Raw genomic sequence first — 21,039 nt, forward strand, 5'->3', positions numbered from 1 at the left:
CCCCAGATTTGCACAACATTACACACAATGTCTGCTTCATCCTTTTTGCAGAACATTACACACAGTGATTTGTAAAAGTCTACACACATTTTCACACCTTAGACACAGATAAGGATTGTGAGGTTACTTCCTTGTCATCACAAAGCCCCGTATTGCCAATGACCACACTAATGAACAAATTGGATAATCATATCCACCAGGTGTGGAAGCACACTTGTGCTAATTTGAAAACGCAGCACTCAGGTCAAGTGTATGTACTTCATGCAGTTCTTTTTATTTGTCTACAGATTTTATTTGTTTCATTGATTTTATTGTTGGTTGATTACTGTAACTGATTATGATTAGAAATACTGTAAGTATTGAAGTAAACACTTGAAATAGTCAGTCTGCAGCATCAGTGTTGTGCAGTGCCTGGTAAGTTTATAGTAGGTCTATTTGTGTACATTCTCCCCATTTATCAAACTATTCATGAAGAATGTTGTGGGTTTGTCACTATTTTTTTTGACATCTAAATTATCCCTTACATAACAATGTCTGGCCAAAAATTTGGACATGCTATTTCCTAAGATTTGTTTTTTTACAAATGTGTTTTTTATTTATCACCGCAGTGTGAAACTGGCTGCAATAGTGTCTGATCATTGAGGACTGTTTTGGTTAAATGAAAACTAATAGCATTTTCACAAATATGTGTATATGTTTTGACTGAAGTCATTTAGCAAACAATCTAGGAATTATGCAAATTCAGTGTGGTGTTTGGATAATTGTGATTATATTTTGAAAAAAAGAACCCGGTTTTCAAAATTGCGTGTAAACAATTGAAAAAAAACTGTAAAGGTCACCCCAACATCTCAGACATGAAATGTCTCTGACTGGACTCATAGTGTTAATCAGTCATTGGCCGGACCGCTACTAAGCCCCGCCTCCTTGGGGCGGCTTTCACATCACCCCAAGCTGCTCACACACACGTACACACTACTATAGAGAGAGAAATAAAGAAATCCTCTTTTATTGAAGATTATCTGTAGAAAATATAGCCAATACAGTTCAGAAGCTGTGGTTGGTTTGTCAAAATAAACACATTTCGACAGAATTACAGTATATTATTATAATTTTTTTTTTTTTTAAAGTCTCTTCTTCTTCTTCTTTTGGGTTGAATTGCTGAAGAAGCACAGTCAACACAACATGAAGAGGGTCCAATGGTCCAGTAGGAATGTTCACAAGCAGAAATCCGTGTGGACGCGCTCAGGATGAGCGAAGGCCGCAGGTTTTCAGTTTCTTCTTCCAGGTTGCTGTGCTGATTTCAAACCTGCACAGCTCCTCTTCTCGGCCCTTCTCTCGCGATGTCTTTTCAGCATTCTGTATTCTCTCTGTTGAAGGCGGTGCTGCAGGAGGAGTGCGTCTTTCTCCACTGCCAGACTGCTGTACCTCGAGTTCAGCGGATTTTCGCCTTCAAGCGATCGTCGTAGGTTGTCCAAGATTCCTCCCAGCGAAAGTATAGATTGTCGGAGCGCTGCGTTTTTAACCTCCATCGCTTGGCTCTCCTTCTCCAAGGCTTGTGGTTCTGACTGCGTTGTCTCCAGCACTTTGATCTCTTTCTCAAGAGAAGCCATTTGTTTGACCAGAGAGTTTTTTTCTTGTGCCAGAGACTTGCGCTCGTCTTTGCTCTGCTTACGTCTCTGAAGAGTCTGGTGACAAGCGGCAATTTCGTTCGTCAAGTTGCTTGAGTTTCTATTAAGTACTTGAGATCAAAGCTAATTAAACAAATATACTTATGAAACTTTATACTATATGTCCGCTTCGTATGATATTTGCATACTTTGCACAGTATATACTGACAGAGTAAGTTTAATTGGAAAACTCAATTGATTTAAAAAAATAAAAAAATAAAAAAAGTTTGATAATATTTTTAAATATATCCATTGATATTTGTGCCTCGAAGCATTTTGGCAAGTAATTTGACTGGATTAAAGTTAAATGTTGCAGGATTTCCAGTCCAATCAAGATAGTGATATCTAACAACTAATAGATGATTCTGCCTGAATTGTGCTCTGAAAGAAAATTCATCACAGCCAAGAGTTTTAATTAAATGTACTCATTTAATCTTCGCATGGTATATGATTAAGGATAGGGAACACAAAATGCTCCATTAAAGGGCTGAGAAGGTTTCCTGCTGCTGATTAGTGTTTGGATTGAATGTTGTGCACGGCATAATCAACACATGTAAAAGCAACAAAACTGGGCTCATTATCATATTTTTTTCCCTCTCCATTGTTTGAGAGTTTCATTTATTTCAAGATATTTGTGTTACTTTTTTTTAATGACAGATGGTTCAAATCCCAACTGGGATATGTGGGAGTAGATCCCAAATTTCCTCTGATCTTTAAAAAAATGTCTATTATTGTTGAGCAGATGGGAAATGATCTAACAACTTCTGCAGGTTCACGTTCAACTGAATAAAATAGTATTTGAGGATTTGACTGCTCCTTTCAGGAAATTCACGTGTAATTGATCCTAATTTGGGTTCAGTGTGGGATTGCTGCGGCTCCCGAAAGTGCTCTAAAAATGTTCAGTCAGAGGTTAGAGGGCGGCTCATGTTGGCCTTGAGGGTAACATAATAATGTCCGGTTCAATACCTTCTCAAATAGTTTTTAATTATCTCTGTTTGAGGTTTCGTCACCTTCCTCGCCCTCCGTTTGTGACATTCCTTGTCCACCGCTAATTTTGATCCTGAGCTTTAACTGCTGCGGCACGATAATCTCCACACAACTCACTTTTCAATTTCCCTTCGAAAGCCAACACCCTGCGACGTGGATATAACCCAGTCAGTGTTACAAAACTGTCTGATTAAATCTCCACTTGTCCTCATCGCTGTCAACAAGCATAGTTGGCATCATCCGCTGTGATCCAGCTCATGCCAGGCTATAACGAAAGAGCAGCCACGAGCTGTGTTCAAAGGGACATACCTCCATCTTGGATATCAAACATTTGGCAGAGGACCCAGTGCGAGTAACTCAATGAGCAATCGGCAGGAGAAGGATAAAAGATGACCCTGTGGGTAACATTGCTAATCTCTAAAAAAAGCTGGTTATCCTGAGATCCTTTATAGGCCAAGATGTGATGTAGACTGACATTTGTATTTTGCTTTCTCGTAGATAAATACTACGATGTTTTTTGGTGTAAAATGTAGTACTTTACAGCTATTGTTTGAATAAATGAGTTTACCTTTCCTTTGTGCAGTTTACTGGAGCATGTTGAAGCAACGGTAATTGGCAGGTTGCTCATTTTACCATTGATTCACAATTGCTGTTTCTCAATAGAGTTGCTTTGCCTTCATGTACAAAGTGCTTAAAATGGAAATGGGACAGAAGACAATTAAGTCACCATACATTACAAGTCATTTGTAACTTTCATTAGGCACATTTGATGACTCATGTCCACAAGCGCCAAGTGAACACAAACCTGATTAAATTCCTATAAAGTTGAAAAGTATACACAAAATACAATTGCAATTGTGCAAAATCTTTCCAAGGCATGTTTTATTAACTATGTCAGACAATTTGACGAATAATGTTTTTGTTTATTTTCCATTTCGATCTCCTTGTTATTCATTCATGTTCATTTGCCTTTAATCCAGTACCAGACACTTATCATAGGATTCTTTTCACAACAAATTTGCTCCTGTTTTTATCAGTACAATGATTTGAATTGTTTGATAGCCAACTTTCAAACATTTACTTGTGACTTTGTGATGAATTATTTACTTTGTTTTTACTTGCAATAACAATTAGTAACTCATTGTTTAATGATTTTAAAAGTTTTTAACAGTTCCTCTTTTTAACAGTTCCTCTCAATTACGTCTATCTTAATAATGTGCTGTACTATTGTAAGGGGCAGCACTGTGGAGTAGTAGTACTGTAACTCCCTCCCAAAGTCACAAAACATGCATTAAAGGTTAATTGGTGACTATAAAATGTTCACTATGTGTGACTGTGAGTGTGCATGTTCGTGTGTATTTCCATGATCTACTGCACCCTGTCAGAATTTTGTGGGTCAGTCATGCAAATCTAGACAAATCAGACAGGTCATACAAAAGCATGGTAATGGTACGATGAGGCACTTTACTGTTATTGATCATAACTTACTTTCACTGCTGTCAGTAATACACTTTTCTTTTGTTTGCCGGCAGGAGAATTGAGTTAGTTCTGGATTAAGAAAGCACCCCTCGTCACATACTACCTTAAAGAACCCAGACATTAACTGAAACTACAACAGAAAAAGTTGTGACCACAAACATACGATTAACAATAACTATGATTATGAGTAACATTGAGAAAGAGAAATGGTCGGAGCAGTTAGTAGTCTTCAGTTGTTGAAAGATAACAGTCGGACAGATTCATTTTAATGACACTGAAGGTGACTCAGCTGATTCAAAGACACTTGACAGTCAACAGCTTTTAAAGTATCAGTGACCGACAATTAATCATTTGACAACAAAATATAATAATCTGCAACAAGAAAAAAAATACAGCTATTACCATTTCAACATTGTATTCTTATATTAATAGTTAAAAAAAACTTTTCTTTTTCATTGTTTGTCTTCTGTCATACTGAAAAAAAAATTAGTGTGTGAAATGCAGGAAGTAAACTTCCTAATACAATTTCAAAATGGAAATTGTTCTTTCCTGTTTCTGACACTCTTATTGTGAGTGTTTTGTGTTGCGCTGCTCGTGATTTTCTGTCGACTTCAATTCAATAGGCAGATATTAAACACTCCAGTCTGACACAAAGGACTCGTGCATGTATTGTGCTCTCACTCAGCTCTTGGCACATGCCTTTGCCCTTTTGTATCACTGATCTCAATTGGCCTCCCCGTGGCTGTTTCCACTGCCTCCCCTTAGCTAATGTTTTGTCATCTGAAGCTCTGATATTATGTGAATTACCCTGTGGCGCAGATTGCCTTGTGGCAGTGATTCATCACCTGGCAGAGGTGACTGCATGAGCAGTAACGAGTATGACGTGCAGGGCGAGCATCTGGTAGAGGGGGTTAATTGAGGGCGATTAAGGTGATTAATAGGTTGTTTGAAGTGAAAACACAAGACAGACTTACTTGTGTTACAGAGCAAATATTTTGAGGGGAAAAAAAAAATCCTTAAGTGGCAAAAAGTGCAGAATGGCTAGAGAAGGTTTCAGTCGGGTGTGAGCGTGAGTGTGAGCGGCACCGGGATGGTTTAGGCTCTCTGACTAATGACGGAATGGAAAATAGCAAACTGCACATTTGTGTGTGTTCAATGTGTGTCAAAAGAACTGAAGACATAGACTCCTGTGTGAATGTGTGCAGCTGACATGGAGCTGCCTGGCAAAAAGAAAAAAAAAAAGATCTCCATTGCTATTAATGTCTCACACAGAAGTGTGTGCACACGCCTGTGTGAGTGTGTGATTTAAGAGAGAGTAAAAAACAAGACAGCATGACAGCAGTCAAGCTCATGTATCCATGCCAGCAAGCTCAAACACTCTGCACTTGAACCATGGTCATGGATTTCTAGTCCACAGAATCTCTCTCTCTCTTCTCTCTCTCGCTCGCTTTGCACACATCGCCTTGAAAATCTTGTTACCCTGAAACAGGAAGCAATCCCACTCAAGTGGATTGAGAAATTGTCATATTTTCTTCAGGCATGAAAGTAAATGGGCAGAACTCCAACATCAAACTAAAGGAATCATGGAGAATACCGCCGTCCCTTTTTGGCAGCTGTGCTGATTTGGTGCTGTAATTTAAGATTTTGTCAGAGAGGAATAGAGGTGTTTGACATGACTTTGCTCCAATCTTCTTCAACAATTTCACACAGGCATTGAGGCATTCATTGAGGCTGCCATGTCCTTAAGACGCTCAGACTAGTTTATTTAGTTAACATTTATCACCCACATAAGTGAAGTTAAATTTCTTATTGAATAATTATGCCAAAACAGAACAGAACATAATATCCAGTCTTTAAAAACATTAGTTCAACATTTCTCACAATGTAGCTAAGCAGTACCTTTCAATAGCCTCACATTTTCCTGTATTCATTCCTGCATCTCCAAACTTCATGCCAAGATAACTAATAAGAAATGTTACAGGTTTTTATTCAGACCAGGTCTTTCTATGTGAGGTTTGCATGGTTTCAAAGTGTTCTTGTGATGTAAGTTTCCTCCAACTATCTGAAAAAAATGCATCTGTAATTAATAGACCTCAGTGTCCTGTTGGTGTAAATGTGGTGACTAGCCTAGCAACCTGTTGAAGCTGTCTCCTGATTTCACCCCTCGTCAGCTGGGATTAGCTCCAGTCCTCCTACGAGCCTGAACTGGAGAATACTGTAAGACGGATGGATCAACTTTAAAAATTACATATTGTATTATGCTTGCAGTAGAATGTACTTGAAACCAAATTGCTCAATGTGAGTTGGCATGAATGTTTGATGGAAGTTGTCCAAACAGAAAATGGTTTTGAAAATAACTCTTAGTAATTATAACACAACAAACTGGCCAAAGTGTTTGTGATTTTTGAATAACAATCGAACAATGGAAAAAAGTGTCTGAAAAATCCTTGTTTTAAGTGATTCTCTGTAAAGTTGCGCCTTTCAAATAACGTCCTTGTTATTTGTCTTTACTATTTCAAGTCACTGGATTGCCTTTATTGCCGCTTTTCATTGTTATTGTTTTTTCAAGAAACTTTATGCAATTTGTTTTTAAAAGTGCTCTGATGATGATATTATTGAAACAGTATGATCATTACTGGTTATCAATTACTTATCACAAACCTTCACTGGTCTACAGATAAACCTACACAGTGCTGCTGCCGGTCCCAGTATTACAGTATTTAAAAAATGTCATTACATTTTAATGATCTTTCCAGAGGAAGCATTTATCAACACTCTTCTTCTTCTTCTTCTAATACACAATGTTATTTCAGAGTGAAATATGTGAAAAAAAATAGTGAAATGTTCGAAAATCACAAACAATGTTGAATTACATCAGAAGACAACATCTTGGGGAGTCGAGTCGAATTCATAAAATCTAACTTATTTTGGGCCAGATGGAGCACAGAAGCGAGACTTAGAACCCGTCAAGGTCACCTGTCAAAGGAAGGTCTGAATTCAGGGAAGAGCTTCATTTTAAAAGAGAAAATGCTTCATCACCAATAACAAGGGAGCTGAGGAGGAAGACAGATGCTCTTCCTCCACCAGTCAAAACACCAGCCTGAAATAGCTGCTTTGTTTCCCTTAAATGGTTTTAACACGTGCTCCACTGAAATGTGAGATGTATAATAACATATTTTTACCGACTCTATTTATATTGTAAAAGCTATTAGCCTAAATTGTATGCCATTCTTCCCCTCCCTCTGTGTTTTTAATCTTAGTCTTGGCACTCATGTGGGGAGGGGGGTTTTTGTCTGTGAGAATAATCTCTCTCGACTGAACGGGAAACCAAAATGCTTTCAAACATGTTGCTGATCTTGGCAGGTTGTATCAATCTTATGGGTTGTCGGGAGCTGCAGGGTTCCTGCTATCACGGCATCTTAACCCGACACTCTTCCTCCAAAGCTCCTCGGTGCCTCCCAGGGCTCTTCCTGTGTCAGCTGTTATTCTTAAAGGTCTGTGAACCTCTCATCAAAACACACTTCTATGTGTCATTAAACTCCACTACTCTCCTCTTATTCTCCTCAAGAATAATCAATCACGCGTAAAAGGGTGCCAATACGCTAGCGTACCGGGGGAGTGTGTGGATCACGACATGAATAACACCAGGGTGGATTGGATTACCATGACCAGAATGTGGGCAGTGGGATTGTTTTTAATTTGAGTTTGCAGAATTTTCTACCGAATAAAATCTGAACCAAGCTGGAAAAACACCGCTTTATTGAGGGGGCAGTTGGGCCTGTTTTTGCATTGATGTTATTGTTGCCACCCTTGGTTTAAAATGTCCATGAACTTGTCCAGCACAGACTGGTTTTAGCCAGTGCTCAACATTTGTCTCAAGTATAACTACTGTTAACCCTAACCCAAAGGAAAGGTAATGCTGTTTAGATAAGCAAAGGTACAAAGTACAGATACCACTTTGAGAATATAATTTTTTACTTAATTTTCACATTATTATTTAAAATTCCATGTCTACATTAACATTATTTTGTAACAATAGTTTTCGGTTATGAAGGTGAGAGCTTTGAGGTTATGTTAGATCTCTGTGGAGTCATCTCTGCGAGAGTCTTTGTAGTGACACTGAAGGATGTGCTGACTTTGGCACAATGTGTTGTTGTGATAAGTAATCGTATCTCCATGACACAGATCGCTGCACTTGCTCCCTTTTTCACTTTCTCTATTGGCCTCCCCGTTTCCAGAAGTTACACAATCTCTGCACTGAGGGCAGGAAAAGGATGAGGACCGATGAGCAAACATGTTAATGAGAAGAGAGCGATAAGCAGATGGCAAGCTGCAGGTGGCGGCATGATCAATCAGCCATCATCAACCCACATTAAACTCAAATATCTGGTGTGCGGTCATGTAAAGATGGAATATCGCCTGGCTTTGAAGTTACATCAGAAAGACAGATCTTCTTCAACACAGCAACTAATAATTACGCAATTTTCACTTAATGTTCAAGCTCGGCTCACACAGCATTTCAGCCCAGGTGCAGTCTGTTGCTTTAACTATGCTTTAATTCTGTAATGTTTTTTGGATGCGGAAACAGAGAAAGGTGAGAGAAAGTAAGGTCTTGTGGTCTGCTTTGGTTTCTAATATTGCAGAGGTAGTTGTTTGGCAGCCAAACGGGCCCATGTGATGGTAACCGGATCGCCACACAGCTGCAGCCATGGGCACCCTCGGTCGTCCCCAAGGCCGCTGGAATAGCGACAGGGCAGCGCCGCACACACGCAAGCGCACAAATACTGTACACATGTAGCAGCGCATGGAAAATCCCAAATAGTACAGAATGGGGGTAAGTGGGGAGGTGAAAGAGAGAACTCTACACTGCCTGTTTCAAAGATGTTTTTAAAGCTGTGAAATTTCTCGTTGGACCACAGTAGGCTCGGTTACACACAGGGCCGTCTTTTAAACTGAGACTCTGTATGTTTTTTCTTCTGTTAAATGAAGGGTGGCGGTGGTCAGACAGGAACCCAACTCCAGTCAATTAGGAATGTCTCTGTCAGAGGGCAGACCAGACTCTTGTTCTCTACTAAAGCCGTTTTGTTTCTATTAGCCCTGATGGCCATCGCTGTGAATTTATGAAACAGGTCTGACAAATGGAGAGCGCACGATCTCAAAGTGGCTGAATGTGTTTCAGAATCTGTGAGTGTGACTGAAGTGCCCTGACTGAAGTTGTTATTTTTATTTGCAGTGGATTGCCTTGATGGCTTAAAGCAATGTCATATATTTCAACACTGAAAACACTGAGTTTACATTTATTTTGTTGTAGTCATTACTGTTGCCTTAGTATGGCTGCAGGTGAGCTCACGGCTTCACATGTAATTTATTATTGAAATTATATCATATCAGTGAGGTATTTCAGCACATTATATATATGAAAAAATAACATTGCATTGCATGCATACAGAAAATGAACATTGATTAATGTTGACCACAGAGCATGTTTAGAAGAGCATTGTTGAAAAATGTGCTAATTGAGACATAAATGGACATGCTGTGGGAAACAAATGCAGATTCCTTTAATTCCAATTCTCAGTATATAATGTATACAATATATAGTATACAATATATAATGTGTATGAAGCCTGCATTATAATAATCAAGCATTTATTTTGAGATTGGCTTCTCTAATTCTTTTAGGTACTTTTTTTTTTGGTTAAGCAGTAAAACATTTAGGTTTTAGTAAAATAGAAAGCGAGAGAGAGCGAGAGAGAAGGGGCGGGGGGGGGGGGGGGGGGGGTTAAATTTCTTAACAAAACTTAAAGTATACTATTTCCACACAAAACACAGAAAGTATGAATGCAGAAACAATAGATGACCCTGACTGTAACACAGACTACAGCTGTTTTGTTTTTTATTTAGATCAACTTCAATTTATGACTCGATTCTCTTCAGCACTTTTTTTTCCACAAGCTCCTTCATTTGTCCTCCTCTAGTTTACAAAATTGACACCATAACCTCTCTCTGGTGATTAAGATACTTATGGTAATCGCATACAAAAACATACAAAACAACCAAATGTCACTGAAAATGTTGTAAACAATGTCTTGAGTCTCAATTATGATGTGACATACTGAGATAAGTTAGATAACATGTACTACTTACTTGTTTTTCACCAAAATGGGGTTAAAAATCATAAAACTGTGGCCTGAAAAAAATGCTCTCAGTAAAACATTTAAAAAACACTGGATTCAAAGTGACTGGGTTGTTATTGGACTATCTAATTTATCACTTCAGGTGTTTGGTGGGTGCTATATGTCACTGAGCCCATCACATTAAAATAATTCCAAATTAAGTCAGAGAAGATGGTGATATTTTTGACGTTTGTTTTATGTTGACAGTTACTGTTGTTCTCACACTATTCAGGATGAAGTTATAGCCAGGAAAAGCCTTAGTTATCTTTTTTTTTGTGTGTGTGAAATAGTCCTTGACTTGAGAGCATGGTTTGGCCTGAAGTTCACGGAATCTGTCTGCACTGTGCAGATAGATTTAACAAGGTTGTCTGGAGCTCAGCTCTATTGATCGCATTTTGTTTTCCAGTGAACTTGTACATCCGTCCCTCATATGGTATTTCAGGTCACATCGCAAACCTCACTGGTTTGCAGAAAATGCTGTTAACTTAACAATCTTCCAACTTAAATAAAGTATAAGGCTGGATGAGTAACATTTGGCACTATTTTATAGTTTTTTAAATCTTATTTTATTGAATTTGTAATAAGGTGCTTTGAAACCTGCTTTGTGTCCACCCACCACCAACCCCCAAACACACGCACGCACGCACGCACGCACGCACGCACGCACGCACGCACGCACACACACACACACACACACACACACACACACACACACACACACACACACACACACACACACACACACACACACACAACGTAACCCTACGCCAGTATGTCTGAGTCAAGCTTGGCTACCAAACGTCGGAGAGCATGCAGGGCTGTTGCAGGGCAGGGTAGGACAGGGGCGAATCCGGAGTGCAAGTTGGCAGACACATCAAATGCTCAGCCCTGAACTCTGATACTCAATGTTGCATGATACTCGTCGAAATAAATAGAGGCAATGTCACTTGGGGTGTAATGATACCATTCATCCGATCAGACATCCAATTACAGCATCTTAAAAAAAGAAAGTACCCCAACAGATAAAAACATGTAGAGAATCCAAACATCTGTAAAAATGACTGTCTTTACTTTGATTTAATGCATTCATTAAAATGGTTCATTCATTATTTTTGTGGGTTTTTTTATTTACTCTTTAATATTTTGAGGGATTTCATCAAATACTAATTACTCACTGTGTCTATTTGTATTTATTAATGTAATCTAATTTTAAATCAGTAAAAATGTAATGTGTTATACAGAATCCATTAAAAAACAATTTGTATGGTAGCTGTAATACATGTTTAATTTGGTTGTTTGTGGGCTTTCATGGGCACTTGAGAAAAGAGTGGTACATTGAGCCCTCTTTTGAAGAAATTATTATGGATTTGACATCATATTTTTAGCGGTTTAGGTAGTTTGGGGCGCAGTGACTCCGTTTGAAGATGCCCTCATCCAATCACAAGGTAGCAGGTTTGATTCCCCATCTTGCCCTGACCATCTGTCAAAGTGTCCTTGAACAAGACACTGAACCTCAAATTGCTCCCGGTGGAGCTTGAGTGCCTTGCGTGGCAGTCGTCACCAGCCTTGTGTGAGTGTGTGTATGGGTGAATGTGACTCATGTGTCGAAGCACTTGTGATTTATAAATGGAGTACATTCAGCATTTAAACCAATGTTTCTCGCCTCCAGTCTTTAAACAGACTTACCAACAGGAAGAGCGGGACTCCAAAACCTTTCGTCCATGGTTCAAGTAGAGTGGGAGAATAATGTAATTAATCATTGCAATAGGTTCTGATGGCAATAAAGGACCTGCATCATTTGGCCTTGTGGAGGAGTTACAAGTTCATGAGTAGCTGACAGTTCAGTGTGGTCCCTGTCGCTTTTTTGGGCTGCTGATGTAAGCTGCTCTCCAGACATGGTTGGTCACTTTTTTGTTGAAGCATATTTAGGTGCCATTTACACAACAATGATTGATGGAAGATGCCATAATTTTTCCTTTCAAAAAACGTGCACGTTTGGACTACAACATTTTGAAAACAATAGCTGTACACACTGAAATGCCAGAAACACTGCATTTATGCACATCACAGCTCATTCAACCTGGTGGATGGAAGAAATGTGTGTCTATACGTGATCAATATGAAGTAAAAGTGTAGTTAATGTACGTTTCATTGGAGAAGTGCTGTTAAATTCAAAATGAGTAAGCAACACAAACGGCATGCTGGATTGCTCTGGTGTTATTGTTAATCGACATGCGCAACTTTTTACTATGACTGTAATAAAAAGGAATAGAAATTTCCCAAAAGTTTCTCCATGTTTTCTGTGACTTTGAGTGACATTGTTGTATAAACAAGCAGCTAAAGGGCACTGCAAGTTGGCTTTTTTCACAGCCATTGGGATGTTATACCTATTCTACTGTTGAATACAGATGGAAGAATGTATTCCTTTAATTTTTTCATCTCAAAATCAGCTGGAACCAAACACTTCAATATCAGAGGGTGGCAGAAGAATCCCTCAAGGAGCTGTCTACACACCTTAAAGACTTGCTTTACACTTGAATCAAATATGGAAACAATAACTGCATGATGAAGATGATGATACTCAAACTAGTTTTTGAGTTTCTGCTTCCAGAAATGAAGACTTAAGTCAAAAAACATAACTCGTTACTGGTCCAATTTCTACCTGAAGTGAGAATAATTTTTATACCCAGAGAGAGGGTTAAGTATGAAAAGCCTTCAAATAGCGGGGACAAAATCACCAATGTCCTCAAAATGTAACCCACGCCACTGTACACATGCAATCAGGAAGCTCCTTATGGTCAATTCAAACTAACAGCAATTTGACAGGTCAATTTGTTGTGGACCCATCCACCACATGTTCCAAATTCCTACGACAAATGACTCGTATGCCAGTTTGTCTTTATGCCATTTCAAATGCAGACATTCTGAGCACAAAATTAAACGTGCTTTGAGCGTCGAAGCTCTTTCCTTCTCTTTAAAACTCTGTGTCAAGTGTAGGGTCCTCATCAAGCCGGAGAGCTCCTTTGTCGGTCTAAACATACAGCATTAAATTCAGGTTGTGGCTCTCCTATAAGCACTGAGTGAGGCGACCTTGCCACATCAAGACATATGCTTTCAGTCCAGTATCACCCTGTAATGAGGCGGCCTGGCAGGGGAATCAGAGGCTGGCCGCTTAACTCTGATACTGAATGTGGTTGATGGGTGCTCCAAGGGGAGCGCTAACAGATTATACAAAACAAGAGGGAGAGGTCAGGCGGTTTCAGTCAGCTCTTGTGAAAAACTACCTTGAATGAAAAGTTACCTTCACTGCACGCCAGCTTGTAAACACTGAGAGGTGGTAGAAGGAATGAAGGCAAAGAGAGGAAAAACAGATACCATTTTAATAATTGTAAAAAATAGGCCACACTGCCTGATTTAAATGTTTGAGTTTTTATAAACAAATAGGGGGTAATTAGGTATTTATATTCAGTAATTTGCCAAACAATAAATATAATAGTATTACCACTAAATAAAAGAAGTAAAGTTACTTTGTAAAATAACTCTTCCTTAGTTTTTATTGTCTCTGTCAAGTGTCATAAATGTCATACGTGGGCGGCTGTGACTCAGTTGTCGTCCCTCAATTGTAAAGTTGCAGGTTTGTTTCTATCCACATGACAAAGTGTCCTTGAGCAAGACACAAAAGCCAAAATTGCTCCCAATGTATGGACTAAGCTGGTTGTATGGCAGCTGGCTCCACTGGTGTGTTAATGTGCGTATGAATGGGTGATTGTAGTGAAACAATGTAAAGCACTTTGGGGACTACTCAAACTATGGCAAAGTGCCATATAAGTGAAATCCAATGACCATCTACTACTATGATTATTAAATATTGTGAAGTGTAGAATGCTGTATCGCTCCTCAGCTTATGCATCAAACTTCCGGCACTTGAAAGGGTAACAGAAGATGCTCTTTAATCTGTATGTCACCATCAAAGCAACACATTCAGGGAGTAATTTGAAAATGAATGAAAAATCAATAACAAAAATCTGCAAAGAGCTCTTTTGAAGATGAGCTGAAATGTATTTCAGGCTGCTAATTCATCACAGGTACTGTGGAAACGGGCTGTTGCTAATGTTACTGACAACTTTCGCATTGCTGTCATGAGGACTTAATTAGTTCAGGATTAAAAAGGTGCTAATCCTCCACTTCACACCAGTAGCAGGTCTAACTGTTGAGCTTCGACTAATGCAAGAGTTAATATCGTCGGCTAATTTTGCACTACGGCAGAGAGACAGCAGCTGTGCAATAAATACATTTAAAAAAAAAATCTGTGACAAGGTGACTGAAATGTCAATAACTTTAACCGTTACTAATCTCAGTAAATAATCAGATACTCGCTTGTTACTGCCAAAGTGAGAGTAACGTGACATATTATTATATGTGGTTTATGTGAACCTGAGTAATTCTGGACATTATTGTGCAAAAACTGAGTTTGCCCTCTGTCATGCCCCCCCACCCTCCTCAGCTCTCTGTAGCTCCTGTATTTTATCTTCCCCAATCTTTAATGTCACTGGCGCAGCTGACACTGTGTAAGATGAAAATAAAAATATCAAAGTTACGGGGGAGATGCCAAAGCAAAGCTTTTTCCCACCCTGAACAGAGTGAAATCAATCTGGCTGAAATGGAAATCAGGCAAAATGAGAGAATGAACAGCAGGAGCACCCAAGGTGGGCGACAAAAGGCAGGGGGGCGGTGAATTAAGGGCTGACATTGTTAGAGATTCAAAAACATGTTTCAACCTGTTGAAGCTGCTTTGTCAGCAAACTGGCCAGAATCCAATAATCCCCCCCCCCCCCCCACACCCCCACCACCATTTGTTGCCTTTCTCTCTGGTTTCTCCCTCTTGTGGTCCACAAAGAAAATGTTAATAAACTGACAATTTTCTGATCAAATCAAACCGAACTAAAAGAGCACAGAATAATAAAGCTACCCTGTCAGTCCCTGGCACAGTCTTAACGAGAAAGGTGAGACGTAAGTGGCATTCAAGAGCCGGCTGGGCCGCTATCTATAAAGCCACAACACCTCTTGTGAGGACACTCTGAAATGAAACCCGGCGGAAATAGATAAATTAGCTTTCCCCCACCAAGAGTCAGCAAGAGGCAGAGAGGTTGATTTATACTCTCTAGTGTTATCCTTCACAAAAGTCATTTTCAACCCTTTGCGACTGATGCTTATCGTTTTATCTTCATAGTGAAAATGCCAATTTGTACTCTCTGTAAAAAAGAGGTTTTAATATTGTAAAATTGTCATAGATAGTGTACAATAAAACATAATGGAGCATATTCAGTGCTTTCATGCTCCAAAACCTCATCTTCCTTTGTGCCAATCTCACTGTCGGCGAAGACATGAGACAGGGAGATGAGAGGGTTGGGGGAGGTTGCAAGGAGGGATTTCTGATATGCTGGTAGACAATCGCAAACAAAGACCCAGCTCTATCACCTCTGTGTTGACGCCACAAGGTCCTGAGTTGTCAAAAGTATCTGACCTCCAATCTCTGAGAGATTTCAGAGCAGAACAAAGAATGAGAGGAGAGAAAAAGTAAAAAAAAAAGAAGGGGGAAAAAAGTGGATATGGATCAAATGCGTGTTCAAACAATCTCGGTTGGCGTCAGGCTCAGCACACAATAAAGAACAATGTCGCCTAGGCAACACTCGTTCCCTCTTTTTTTTACCCTTTTGGTGACTATTTCCAATCCTCCCAGTGTGACGGTGTGATGAAACGATAGGGTATGAAATATTAAACAGTGTGCCGTGTAATCAGTGAGTTTTAGGGTTACACAAGCGTAATGACCGACTACAGCCTGACAAAATGTCTCAGATCTGGAGAACAACAATGTTTACTAATGAATAATGAATGTACATTTCTCACTTGGTGAAAAAAAAAAAGAAGTAACAAACAGATGCAAAAATATCCTCAGTTAGATAGTTTTTTGTGTGCCAGTTCTTTCTGCAGAAACATTGTGGAAGAAAAATTTATTCTTTTCACTGTCTTGGCCAACCACCTGCCTTCTCTTCATGTTGCTTTTACTGTTCGTTTTCTGATGGAGTACTTCTGAACAGCACCTTGCTTTGACACCATAGCACCCTGGAGCTGCACAGAAATCAGCCCAACACATCTAAACTGTGATTTAAAAATCAAAGCACAAATAACAAACAGGCACGAGTTCAAACAGCAGTTGACTTTTTTCCTTAAATGTGTTTTATGGTTGCACCAAAGACTCCTTCTGCAGGAAAACTTAATAAAATACATGGGAAGGGGTCAATGCAGAGTGTGTGTGTGTGTGTGTGTATATATATACAATATATATATATATATGAAAACATAGTTGAAGACCATATATTCTTCAGTGTTATATTTTTATTATTAGAATATAGAATATATAGTAAAATACATTTTCATAAAAATATGAAATGAAAACGTAGTAATTCATTTTCTGGAAGCTCTTTTGAAAAATTTTACTTATTGCCATTTAAAACCAAACCTGTTACAGAAGTTGAGCGTTTGTTTTTTATTTTATTTTATATGTATAAGCTTGAATTCAATTCTTAGTCAGACAACACAAAGTGCACTATATACTCCACTTTCCATTTGCCTGTCAGGCCCTCAGCAGAGCCTCTACAGAGAAAGGTAATGGCCTCACAGCAGGAGTCCTGCCTGAGTTGCCGTGAGGGCTCTTGACAGAGTCTGCATGACGTCCTGCCGGGACTGCAGGAGAGTCTGTGCTCCAGCCCTTAACTGTCAGAGGTCTGGGATCAAAAGTCCTGCTGGGCGCATGGATGTCTGGTCCACCCTGATCTGATCCACACAGAACGAGTGCGACTGCTGGAAAGCTATCTGAGCCCATTATTTCTGTTGGCGTTGAAGGCGATTTGCCAAGACCTGCACACGACATGGTGCTGACATCATTTTTGAGTCTTGGAGGGGATGATATAGGATTTAGTTCAGCGTGATTCTTCTTCTCACAATCCTTCCTCCCACTCTGATCATCCCTACTCTGATCTGAGCTTTGGCATGGCAAAAACTCATTACAGTCACTTCCGGCGGTGGACCTGCTCTTTAGGTGGAATAACTGGTAGAAGTGGAAGTCACACTCAAAAAGAGGTTTATATCTGTACATAGGCACATAGCTGGTTGGCCCTGCAGCTGTGGGGTCCTTCCTGTGAGGGCAGCAGTGCAGACCAGGAGAGAAAGGCAAAGGTGTGGGGTGAAGCATGGGCACAATGGCAGAGGAGGGGAAAGTGAAGTCATTCTGCAGCTCCCGCTGTCTCAGTTCGCGCTCCAGCATCACATTTTCCAACTCCTTGTCTGCAAAGGCTCTTCTCTTCCTCATGCGGGCGCTGATGGAAGGGCACGTCATGTGTGCCTGGTCTCGCTGTGTCTGCTTTGACCAGCAGTTGGTGTCATCATCGGGAGGCACAGTAGGTTTCAACCCTGAACATGAAAACAAAGCCTTTTGCTGTTGTTAACATATTAAATCAAATAATCAATTTACAGGTAATGACTTTAGTAAAACCAATTATTTGCCATGTCTCTTCCTGGGCACTTTCTGTTTCTTATTTTAATTAGGCACTTGGTTAGCAGTGCAATTGTTTCTTCATTCTGGGAGAGCAAGAAGGTTAAGAGAGAAAAGACAAATCCGCAGGCACAATCTGACTGCCATACCATGGTATTATTATTATTACACACTAGTTATTTCATTAATGGCCTGTTGTTGTGAAATAAGGATGTCACATTCATGAGGAGGTATGCTGGAGTACTAAAGAACACAAGCATATCTGTTGCCTCAGTCCAAAGCCCTTTCTGTAGGGGATCAGCATCTTCTCCCTGTGTATGAATGTTTTCCTCCAGGTACTAATTTTTAACCCCACAGTCTCTAAAATATTTCTGTGGTTCAGTGATGACTCTAAATTGCCAAAATTTTCCTTTGGGGACAAACTTACTTTTTTTATATTAAGATGTCAACATAATTACGTTCACGTTTGATTGCATTTTCTTGCACTTTTTTTTAAACTCCGATTTTGATTATGTTTGAAGTTACAATAACATTTCCCAGGCATAATGCAAAGTGTTGACATGGACTCCTAAGACACACACACACCTAAGCAAAATATTATTCAACACAATTACAAACATTACAGCAAAAGTGAAGGCTGCCCTTATGTGATCATCTAATCTACCAAAAACAGATTCAAGTTTCATTGCACCATTGAAGGAAAGAAATACCTCCAACGAGAAATAGAAATGTTAATTAGTCTTTACCCTGCAGGATGCTCTCAGCCACAAAACTGGATTCTGCTGCTGCTGCTCTGGTGTAACACTGATACGTTGCTCTCCGCAATGGAGCTGCACACCTGACCCCCCTCTTACCCTGAGAGAAACATGTGAACAAGAAGGAGACATTTGGACATAATTATATTACACCATGACTGTTCCCCAAAGGTAATTAAATTGCACAAATACATTATGTAAGACACAAGATGTCTTTGGGATTCTCTGAAGAAATGTATTTTTCCACCGTTCCGGTTTTGTGCTATAACATATGTACTAATTCTGAATACTCTAATTTATTTCAGCCTGTATTTTGAAGATAAACGTACTATTAATACTTAAAAATGTTGAATTGGCTATTGTTTTTATTTGTATTTTTTTTTAAACAAATCTAAGATAGTTGTCGACAACTAATGATTTTAAAGTATTTCATAGTGTAGTGAAGACTAAAAGAAGAACCTTTAAAAAAAAAAAAAAAGCTATTTTGTTTCTGCTTTGTGCGTTATGTGACTTACTATATTTAGGCCTATGCCTGCCTCATGGTAAAACAAAAGTTTATTTGGACTATGAATGGGGAAGATCAATACATCCAACTTGAAGTATTTTAGCTTAGCTATAATAAGTTTCTCTTTACTGTCATAAACTATGGTCACACTTCTTCCAGTAAACTAGTTATAAACGGTACATGCAGATTCTATGATATTCTCTGCAAATTTGTGTTTCTCACTTCATCACTGGACATTGAAATTACACTTGTGTTGATAGCAAACTATAACCATTATGTTTTTTTTATTATCATTCCCAAAATAACTGTGGCACATTCTATATATTTACGCACATTTGTTTTTTCGTGTGTTTTTTGTTTGTGTTTTGTCCATAAGAGCTATTTGCCTTCTCTAGTCACTTGTTTAAACCATCCTGTTTCCCCCAGTCGCTTCCTCACCACTGACCGGCCCTGCGCTCTCCTCACCTCCGCTGCCTGCTGCCGCCTGAGCGCGACTTGAGCCGCCATGACGCGCTGCCGCTCCACGACCAGCAGGCAGCAGGCGCATCGACAGTCCCTCCAGCGGCAGAAGCGTTTGTGGCCTTTCAAACACGAGACGACGCCGTGGTTTCGACAGCGGGCGCATTTGGGGCTCCGGGTCATCTTGCGTGGCTTCTGCTGCTGCTGCTGGCCCTCTGCAGCAGACAGGGCCACTTTATTCACCGCTGCGTCCCCGCGGCGGCGCTGCTGACCGGCGCATCCGTCAGGACTCGTCACGTCAAAATCTCCCTCAGATTTGAGTGCGTCAAGTTTTGCGGTGGTGTCCAGCTGCGGGCCTCCTTCCAACTGAGCGGACATCTATGACTAAGATCAACACGTCCCACGTTTAATCCGCAGTATGTTGTGTTGCTTGAATAAAGCAAAAAAAAATACACCCAGAGTAAGTGATTTTTTTTTTTCAGAAATAAATGACATGAAGTATTAAAAATAGTCCAGTATTCAAGTTTGGAGGTGCTTTACGCACGGATGTGAACAAAAAACTGAGCAGTTAAGAAAACGGTCGCAGCTTTAATAAATCATCCAAAACCTCAGCGCATAATATTTAATTTGAAAAAAATAAGAATTAGATAAAAAGCCTGCATAAAGACGCTACACCGCTGATTTCATTATTCTTATTATTAAATTTTTTTTTTAGAAACTGCGCGCACAACTTGACAGAAAACTAATTCCTAGCGACCAGCCATATGATGTATCCGCGCCTACTGCCGCAGCGACATGGCAGAGTTTTCATTGATGGAAAGTTTGCTGCCTACCGCCAGACGTTTGAAATGTTAAGCCTCTCTCAGCTGCTTCTCTGACGCTGTTTCCAAGAAGAAGCGGATAGTTAGACCGGGGCCACAATGCGGAGCTTCTGGCGCGCGACCCGCATGGGCAAAGACTTTGGGATGCCCGTTTACTGCTAAAGCGACTCCCTCTCCATATAAACCCCCGCTACACCTGCACTGGCCAGCCCACCTTGGGAGCCAGTCTCATCTTTCAAAGGAGATTCTTGGACTTGTCATGGTCGTGCAGGAAACAAATTAGTTTGTAAACGAAAACGTGGTCAGAGGGGATCATTTTAGCTGTTTGGTGCAATCTGAATATCCATGGCATGTTGTACATAATGTTTTCCTTATAATATAGACTTATAATCATATAGAGATAAACTATTGTATTTGATCAGAAACCCATCACAACATATGTTGAGATTTTTGTTACAATTCACCATGTTTGATAAAGAGAAACCCACATTCAGGAGCTGCTTTAAAGATTTGTAAAAAGTAAATGAGCATTTTACAAATCTCACCAACACAGCACTCAAATAAACACTGGGGGAGTTAATTCAACTCTGGCCTTTTTGCTGTGAAAACTGCAAAAAAAAAAAAAAAAAAAAATCTAT

The 21,039-nt window shown here is 39.7% G+C and overlaps 1 protein-coding gene across 1 annotated transcript; it reads right to left on the reverse strand.

The window, feature by feature from the left end:
- Positions 1-16,709: 16,709 nt before the first annotated feature.
- On the reverse strand, positions 16,710-20,539 carry dmrt2b (doublesex and mab-3 related transcription factor 2b). Its single transcript, XM_080505660.1, has 4 exons — positions 20,414-20,539; positions 19,587-20,009; positions 18,608-18,716; positions 16,710-17,779 (listed from the first exon to the last, which is right to left on the reverse strand). The coding sequence occupies exons 2-4, from the start codon at positions 19,956-19,958 to the stop codon at positions 16,944-16,946; spliced, it is 1,317 nt and encodes a 438-aa protein (XP_080361786.1). The 5' UTR covers positions 19,959-20,009; positions 20,414-20,539; the 3' UTR covers positions 16,710-16,943.
- Between the last annotated feature and the right edge of the window lie 500 nt (positions 20,540-21,039).

Source organism: Blennius ocellaris (genome assembly GCF_963422515.1).
Source record: "Blennius ocellaris genome assembly, chromosome: 12".
Lineage (NCBI taxonomy): Eukaryota > Metazoa > Chordata > Actinopteri > Blenniiformes > Blenniidae > Blennius > Blennius ocellaris.